Source organism: Telopea speciosissima, chromosome 6 (assembly GCF_018873765.1).
Source record: "Telopea speciosissima isolate NSW1024214 ecotype Mountain lineage chromosome 6, Tspe_v1, whole genome shotgun sequence".
NCBI classification, from domain to species: Eukaryota; Viridiplantae; Streptophyta; class Magnoliopsida; order Proteales; family Proteaceae; genus Telopea; species Telopea speciosissima.
In genome coordinates this window covers 59,424,847-59,433,915 of record NC_057921.1, presented here as the reverse complement: position 1 = coordinate 59,433,915, position 9,069 = coordinate 59,424,847, and the positions used below count along the sequence as shown (strand labels likewise).

The following is a 9,069-nucleotide window of genomic DNA, read 5'->3' as shown; positions in this document are numbered from 1 at the left end:
ACCTTCAAATACACACTGAAATAGAATTCATTCTCTCCCTCTTTCCCTTTACACACCAAAATTCTTCCACACTGTTTTCACAAACCAAAATATGTTTTGTTGATTGTACTATCGTTGCGTTGCATTTGTTGTCTAAGCACAACTCCAATGTACTCGAAGGACCACAACAGACGAGTGCATGTTTGCTCTCGGAAGCTCACCTTTCTTACAATTCTGTGTAGTGAGGCACATATCCATGACCACTAATCTATGTTGTATAGTTAAGCTATTTCCTGGTATAACCTTACAGTCCTTACATAACAATCTATCGGACCTTCTAGTTAGGAATAAATCTATTTGGCTACTTTGATGCCCACTTTTGAAGGTAACTAAATACTCCTCTCTTTTCAAAGTATGTGTTTACAATGGATAGATCATAAGCCACAGCAAAATCTAAAACTAAGATCTCCTCCTCATTCCTCTCTTCAAAACCATATCCTCCCTGTACACCTTCATAACCTCTACGATCTTTCCCAACATGTCCATTCAGATCATCCCCTATAATAATCGTTTCTACTTCACTAAAACCTTGCACTAATCCATCCATGTGTTCCCAAATTACAATAACCTATATTACAGCTAACATACCAAAGGTTTGTGTTCACCAAATAACAGGTTAAGAATAAATCAGATCTTTGTAATCTTGTAAAATATAATGCTGACCAACGTATTTATTACAGGATGTAAATTTGAGTTAATAAATTTATTTTACCTATTAAAAAAAAACTGAGCATCTAGACAATGAAATCACAATTGCTTCAAGATACAATATAGAAAGCTTTATAATTTTGCGGATTTTGTGGCAGAATTTCTTAACTATGACACCTGGAAGAAAGCCAGGTCTGATTGCCTTATTTGATGTGGATGGAACACTTACGGCTTCAAGGAAGGTATGAACTTTCCAAATTTTCCCCTTTGATCTGCTCATTGTTTCCCATTTAACACATTTAGTTTTTTAGTTTCCAAAATGCATTGTTTGGTCTACTTGTTTTGTGGTTTTTCTGAGGGACAGAAAATTTGTATGGTTTCTATGGGATGTGTTTAGAAACACCTTCAACTTTGACTGTTTTCTAGCATTCAACAGCTCATGCAAGCTGCCGCCGATGGAAAACATTCCAAGTTTTTATAGGTCAAGATGAAAAAAGTATATTTGTTTCACTCATTTCGCTTGCTGATACACCATGGCAGTATGTCTTGAAAATGATCAATTACTAAAATTTTAAAAATTTCAAGACAACCAAGTCTTTGCCACCTTGTACTTGGGTTCAATCCACTGTGAGTTCAATATTCTGAGTTGCATGTAAACATAATATTGGTTATTAGTAGCTTGACCTTATTCCCTTGTCCCGAATGCCAGGTAGTGACTCCAAAGATGTTGGAATTTATGCAGAGACTTCGAGAGGTACTTTATTAATGGTTCATATCCTTCAAAAAAGAATACTTTGATCGCAAGATTCGGTAGTACATATTTGGATTTGTTTTTAAGGTTATAACTTATAAGACCTAACTACATTCCTTTTTCAAATGCAAACTGATTTTTCTTATTGCAGGTTGTTACAGTTGGAGTAGTGGGAGGATCTGATCTTGCTAAGATATCAGAGCAGCTTGGCAAAACAGGTTTGCTTTATGCAACCTCTTAACTCTGCATGTGTAATGGCAAGTAATGCATAGAACATGCATAGCTATTCTCCTTGCCAGAAGGTTATGAAGATTTTCTTCATTTTGACATTGAAGCTAATCCCCGCTTAGTAGTTTATGTTTTCTCATTCATGTTCTTCTTGTTTGAAAAACCACTGTAATGGAAGTATAAAATATTTCGCTTTCACAAATTCTTATAATAAAAAAGGAAGTGGAAACTACTTTCTTATCATTATCCAAAGCCAGTAATATTACCTATTCTCAAGACTGGTCTTCATTTATTTATTTCTCTCTCTCTCTCTCTTTGGGGGGGGGGGGGGGAAGTGTTGGAAGTGTGTGCCATGAAAATGTTCTTTACTGTTAGCTTATTTTGGGGAGCGGTTTCTTTTATTTGCTTTGATATAGATCAGTCCCAAATAGCTTGAAATATTTCAGGACCAAGAGGAATGTTTGATCAATAGCCTGTGTATAAGATCCAAATTATGTTATTTCACACGAAGGCTTGGAGGCTAGACTCTTTTTAGGTTTGGTCCAATTGTGTGAGAATTTATTTCAGGTCATTTCTGACTACATTTGCCTCTTTTTCTTCAAGGAGGAAACTTGAATCGGCTATAGGTGTCTTGTCATTAAGAGTTTGATGGTGAATAACATAGAGAAAACCAACAAGTGGTTCCTGAGAGCCATTGGTTTAAATGTATTTGAGAATGTCCTAGAATTTCTTCTTAGTTTTGAAATTATGGCTAATCAAAACCAGTTTTACGCTTTGTCTGTAAATTGGGCGATAGTATGTTTGTTTCAAATTCCAGTGTCCAATTTCATTTGGTTGTAATATTCTCTAGATCCCCAAATGTGTTAGAATGGACAGCAGACAGCATTTGAAAACCTCAAAATGTTTGAAAGAACCCAATTTTGAAATTTCTGATCGACCTAAGCTCAACCAGAGAAAATTGACTTTGATATTGTTACCTGGCATGGATCAGTGCATGCCACTGTTTGTTATTATAGTAATTTTCTTTTTTAAAGACAGAACAGAAACTGAACTTGGAATCGGTTTATTCTGGATTCAACTCCAACTCATGAACAATATTTTGTATGTGCAGTTATTGATGACTATGATTATGTATTTTCTGAAAATGGTCTTGTGGCTCACAAAGATGGGAAGCTTATTGGCAGTCAGGTATTGTTTCCAAGTGACATCTAGAAATTTTGCAGCCTAGTTATACAGCTAGTTGATAAGTTTATTGAACAGATTTACTGAAGAATCTACTTGATGGGAAGTTTGAAAATTGAAACTAAACAAAGGACTTGCAGGGGAAAATACCCCACATTTCTCATGATCATATTTCAAAGCCTTGGCCTCTAGCATAAATTACCCCCTGCTTATGGGTGGTATTGCCAGCAAACCTCAAAATTAAGAATCCTAGCCATGAACTACACTTTGCAGGGACACATTGTGTAACAAGTTGATGAACTCCAGGTCATGTGGGCAGCACATATTACCATTTGAGACACCTAGAATATTTATATTGAGAAGTGATACACGTAGTGAGGTTCCAGCAATTTGATTTTCCAACTGTTGCTTTAGTTTTGTTCTAGCTATACTTCAAAATTTATCTGTTGCCAGAACCCCGAGTGATTAGAATAAGCCTTGGTCAATTTGAGCTGACATTTAATTGTTTATGTATTCAAGATATTTTAGATGGTTGTGTACCAATGCCATGTCTCTACAAGTTTTCATTCTGAACACTTGTGTATGCTTGTACAGTTAGTAGTTAGTACGCATGCCACATATTAAGGTAACACCGTGAATGGGACAAGGGAACCACTTTTGTTGACAAATAGATGGTTGTGTACCAATGCCATGACTCTACAAGTTTTCATTCTGAACACCTGTGTATGCTTGTACAGTTAGTAGTTAGTACACATGCCACATATTTAGGTAACACTGTGAATGGAACAAGGGAACCACTTTTGTTGGTTTTGTGGTGGCTTGGAATGCTTCTCTGAAGCAGCTTTATTTCTACTTCCATTTTTTTTGGATCTGATTAAAAATATTTAATTTCTCTAGTGCTTCAAGTTTTGAGCAATGCATGAGTTCAATTGTTAACGAAATGCGTTCAATTTTCTGTTCAGAGTTATCCTTTTAATTAGATTCTTTTTGTGTCACAGAGCTTGAAGTCATTCTTGGGAGAAGAAAAACTCAAGGTGAAAACCTTCTCCTGCTACCTTCAATAACCCTATTTGTTTCTGTCAGGTAAACCCTAAATGTGGTCTAAAAACTGCATGTTAGTACACATGCAATGGTTGAGACTCACAATTAAACAGGTTGTACTTGCAACAGATATCATGCCCCATCCCCCCAAAATAAAAGTAATAAAGCAGAAAATACAGAAGAATCAAATGATCCTAACTACCCAACCAATCTTGGTTTTAAGCAAATTCCTGCAAATACATGTCACAAAGATGGCATAGTCATCCAGTTGGGTCAAAATTTCACATCAAAGATCTCTAAGATGGGATCTATTGGATGGTTCCTACCTGTTACATGAACACCGAATTTACTGATATTCCTTATGTGGGGACTTTTAGGTTGTGCATGGAAGGTACCAAGGTGTTCTCTTGTATCCTTCAGGTTGGCATGGTATTTTTACTTCTGCAGGAATTTATTATGTATTTATTCCTCGTTTTGTTGAATGCAGGAATTTATTAATTTCACACTTCATTATATTGCTGACTTGGACATACCGTTAAAAAGGTTGGTGAAAGTTGAAAAAAGCTTTCATTTTGCAAGTTAAGTGAAGCTTAAAGTGGATTGTTTATTTATTTATTTTTAAATCATATTTTAGGGGAACATTCATTGAGTTCCGAAGTGGGATGCTTAATGTATCACCAATTGGAAGAAATTGCAGTCAGGAAGAGAGGGATGAGTTTGAAAAGTATGATAAGGTATGTATTTTTTGCCAAATGAATGAATAATTGCTTTGGTCAACTTGCCTCTTGGCAAGCAATTGATCAATATTTGGGTGGATCCATGTTATAAAGAGCTCTTCACCGTTCTTGGTCAAATTTCAATAGAAAATGAGCATGCCACATGAATTAAAAGTGTCTCCAAAGTTTTAAAAAATTACAAGTATGCCACTAACCTCCATTATTACATATTAGATGTCTATGGCATTATTGTAATTTTTCATAACATTGAACCATTATTTTGACCCACATTATATATTGTCCATGAGGACCCACCCATGTCCATCATTTCTTGCTACGTGGCAACTGGTGAACTCTACAAAGTTCATCTACCTTGGTAACATTAACATTTCCCATATTTTTATATCCTAAAAGAACTTAACATAATATTCAGGTTCACAACGTACGGTCAAAAATGGTCTCTGTGCTTCGAGAGAAGTTTGATCACCTTAACTTGACATTTTCAATTGGAGGACAGATAAGCTTTGATGTGAGTTATCTTGCTCTGTGGAATGGTTGCTCTTGAACTGTTAAAAGAAACGTAGAAAATCTAGATGGTTTAACCAAAGAAATCGTTACAGGTATTCCCCAATGGTTGGGACAAGACCTTTTGCTTAAGATACCTTGAGGAATTTCCTGAAATCCACTTCTTTGGGGACAAAACTTTTAAGGTAACATTTGCAGACTTTTTGTTACCCTGCATGCCGTGCCAATTATGGTTGTTTTGTGATTCCTTTTTGCACAAGCAATATTTTCAGTGTACACTGTCTCTAGCAACTGTAAAAACTATGTGAGTATAACTGCAATATGTTTCTGCCTTTGCATTATGTTTAAGTGTAGTTCTTTTTGACTCTTTTCCTCCTTTCTACTGTCATGTTAATTTCGTTTCTGGTATATATATTATTGGCGTAAAGATTTTTTTTTTCAAAACAGGGAGGAAATGACTACGAAATTTATGAATCAGAGAGAACAGTGGGTCACACAGGTTGGTTCTAATCTTGTATTATTTTAATCAATAATATTTTTCCATTTGTGGTATTCCACATAAGTTGTGTGGTGCACAACTTTGCTGATTCTGAAAAGGTTGAATGCAAAATTCTTACTTTCTAGAAAAGGTGTGATGGGTACTTTCTTCCTATGCCAAAGTCATAGAAGAGAGAAATCTCTGGTTGGCGTGGGAGATCTGAATCTTAAAATAGAATTTGTTAGTCATAACATGAGACTAGTTAAACTCAATCTGATTTGCATTAAGTATGCTTGATTCTAAACAAGCAAAAGAACCACCAATAATTTTCTAGCATTAATAAAAAAAAAAAAATGGAAAACCCACAAAAATCACCATAGCTTCTCATGTTGAACTGCATCTCTTGATCCGGAATCCAGATAGATAATTCCGTTGCACCAAGGCCTGCCCTAGAATCCAGATAAATAATACAATAGATGAACAAAGAGTTAATTTGGAGTGAATTATACAAAATCAATATTCATATGGGATGATGTATAAGTATGTTTCCTTGGAATCCAACAATAATTTCAAAGGTAAGGATAGGATAGCAGTTAACACAATACACTTATTAACACTACTAACCCAACTCATTGTGTCATGCATTATTACTTATTCCTATTCTCTAGAACATCGGCACCTTGATGATCACAAACTGAATATTTAGATTTCAAATAATGACCAATAGATCTTTCCTTCTGATGTCACCTTAAATGTGTCGTCGTTAGAGATGAAATTTAAATCTTAACCAGAGTTTTTATATAAATGTTTTACTAAGGCTATGTTTGGTTGCCAAGAAAAGAAAAGAAAAGAAAAGAAAAAATAATGAGACAAAAATCATGATGATGCAATGATTGATTTGTGTCTATCTCTCTCCCCAAATTCAAATTTTGAATTTTTTTTCTTTTCTTGGTGTCCTTACAGCCTAAATGAATTGTTGGCAAAGGGCCAAAATTCAGTATCAGGAAATCATAATGGTGATTAGTGTGGAGCACATAATGCTTACTGAAACGAACAGCCAAAAGTGAGTGACCAACACTAATCAATTGATGGTTTTGTAATCTAGAAACGTGTGTATCAATAAAAATGAAACTGGATACAAGACGATGTCATTTTACTGAGCAGCACTGATTGATATGTTTTCTTTCTATGTTTGCAGTCACCAGCCCTGATGATTCGGCGGAACAATGCTCAGCTCTCTTCCTTGGCAAGGAAGCCAGAGTTCTCTAAGCCTATGGCAACTCAATAATGTCATCTAGTATTGTTCTGATTTATATTCTATTTTTTTAGGTTTTCAGTTTACAATGCTCAAGACATTTTATTTTTTGGAATTGGGAGCTTTAAATATATATTTTTCTACGGAGGGGGGGGGGGGGGGGGGGATCGAACCGGGGAGAGGGGAAGGTACCTGCCAGGAGATTCAAACTTGAGACCTCCTAGAGAGCATGGGCATGAAGTGCACCACGGCTCACCAACTGTGCTAGGTAGATGTTGGTCCAATGCTTAAGACATTTCTTCCCCTTAACTCTAAAAGATTATCTGCTCGTTAGAGTTCTTCAGTATGTTTAGGGTCTGGGTCTGACTTCTCGTTCTGAGCCGTTAACCCCAAGTTGAGTCTACATTGGTTGGAATCAACCAAATGGATGTAGAGTTTAACTGAATACTTTTAGACTTTTAGTTAAGCCTTGGAATTGACCTGAGAAGACAGAAATACCCTTTTATACTAACCCGATATATGGGGAGTTTTATCATCTTCTTCTTCCTTCACGGTCGGCCTCCACCCTAATCACCTAGACTACTCCATGGATTGTAACATATCAGCCGTAGGCCACCGTTGCGGCTCTTGACTGTTCAGACAAAACAGGGAGGTGGCCTGTAGTCCTCTAGCGGACCCCAGACCGCTCCTCCCCTCTGCATTTTCTTACTAGTCCTCTCCAATTACTGGAGAGTATCTTTATGCATGGCACACTGGTGCAATGGTTAGATTGCTCCTTTGTGACCAAGTATCATGGGTTGAGTCTTTGGAAACAGTCTCTCTACAAAGCAGGAGTAAGTTTGCGTACATTATGATCCTTCTTAGACCCTGTTGTGTTGTGGCGGTAGCCTTGTGCATTGGGTATGCCCTTATGCATCTCTACAAATCTTATGCCCAACGTCAAATGGTTATTACATTTCTCATCGCAGGTTTAAAACACCATTTTACTTGGACATGTCATAATCTTAATTATGATTGAGGGGTAATAAATAACGGGAAAAATTACGCTTCAGATGGTAATAACATTTCTCACCGCAGGGTTTAAAACACCATTTTACCTGGACATGGCATAATTTTAATTACAATTGAGGGGGTAATAAATAACGGGAAAAATAACGTTATGCCATGTGAAGTGGACTTAGCAGTGGGAAAATCATCTCTAGTTCCCAGTCTAGAATCCATCTCTGAAATCCATTTCAGCAGCTTTTACCAGTCAAGAATCTTTTGAGAGTCGCTTACCTTTAAAACCATTGACTTGTCGAAAAAAGTTGCCGTCCCTGCATCTAAACGTGTGACTCGGCTTTGATAACTCAAAGAGACCAGACTCACTTTTGAGTTTTCTTGCATTACCCTGGAGAAAAGTAGGGTTGTAAACAAATTGGATTCGGTTTGGATAGTGTTATATCCGCATTCACATCCGATTAGTTTTCGTATGGATTCGGATGGTGCTAAACAGATACAGACACAGATACAAAATAGATATTTTATTCGTTTGCATGTAAATATATCTTTTCGGATAACTATAGCCTATCCGTATCCGTACCACATCCATTTAGCTTTTGAACGAATTCGAATAACGCTAAACAGATACAAATACAGATACGGAAACAGATTTTGGCTATTCATTTACATCCATAGAGAAAAGGACGATTCAAGGATGCTTGGTAGTTCAAATTTTGCTAGCAAAGGGTCTAATTAAGAAGGATTTAGGTGTGACATTGGCTGCAGGTGAGGGCTTATTAAAAATGTTTGTAACTAAGGCCTGATTTGGTATGATTCCTATTTCAATTTTGGATTGATTTCTTGAAATAGTCAACAGATAGATTTTTGGTCAAAAAATTGAAACTTGATTGTATCAATATGAAATATTTCAGGAATAAAAAAATCCATTTGATAATTCAAATTCTGAGAATAGATTCTCTATATTTCTTTGGGAAGGATGGTGGTGGTGACGGCGGGGTAGTGGCAGTGGTGGTGGTGGTGGCAATGGCAATGGTGGTGGCGATGGAGGTGGAGGGGGTGGCGGTGGTGGTAGTAGTGGTGGCGGTGGTGGTGATGGCAGGGTGGTGGTGGTGGTGGTAACGGGGTAGTACTGGTGGTGGTGGCAGTGGCAATGGTGGGAATGGGGTGGCGGTAGTGAGACCATTAAGAGAAGAAGTGTGGTGTT

The 9,069-nt window shown here is 36.9% G+C and overlaps 1 protein-coding gene and 1 long non-coding RNA gene across 2 annotated transcripts; one reads left to right on the top strand and one right to left on the bottom strand.

Annotated features, from left to right (window-relative positions):
- Positions 1-381: 381 nt before the first annotated feature.
- Positions 382-580, bottom strand: LOC122665083. The gene is made up of 2 exons (XR_006333428.1): positions 490-580; positions 382-448 (listed from the first exon to the last, which is right to left on the bottom strand). It is a non-coding gene; the product is annotated as an uncharacterized LOC122665083 (long non-coding RNA).
- Positions 581-789: 209 nt separating this feature from the next.
- LOC122663663 (phosphomannomutase) lies at positions 790-6,905 on the top strand. The gene is made up of 11 exons (XM_043859280.1): positions 790-929; positions 1,397-1,441; positions 1,590-1,656; positions 2,778-2,854; positions 3,847-3,882; positions 4,377-4,432; positions 4,524-4,623; positions 5,039-5,134; positions 5,226-5,315; positions 5,578-5,629; positions 6,807-6,905. Exons 1-11 carry the CDS (start codon positions 858-860, stop codon positions 6,875-6,877), a joined length of 762 nt encoding a protein of 253 aa, XP_043715215.1. The 5' UTR covers positions 790-857; the 3' UTR covers positions 6,878-6,905.
- Positions 6,906-9,069: the final 2,164 nt, after the last annotated feature.

What these genes read in the sequence shown, in the direction of transcription:
- LOC122663663 (XM_043859280.1), top strand. Translation starts at nt 858, where the DNA reads ATGACACCTGGAAGAAAGCCAGGTCTGATTGCCTTATTTGATGTGGAT. An exon ending in GGAAGCTTATTGGCAGTCAG is followed by an intron (nt 2,855 to 3,846) that starts GTATTGTTTCCA and finishes TTTGTGTCACAG; the next exon opens with AGCTTGAAGTCATTCTTGGG. An exon ending in TTGGGGACAAAACTTTTAAG is followed by an intron (nt 5,316 to 5,577) that starts GTAACATTTGCA and finishes TTTTCAAAACAG; the next exon opens with GGAGGAAATGACTACGAAAT.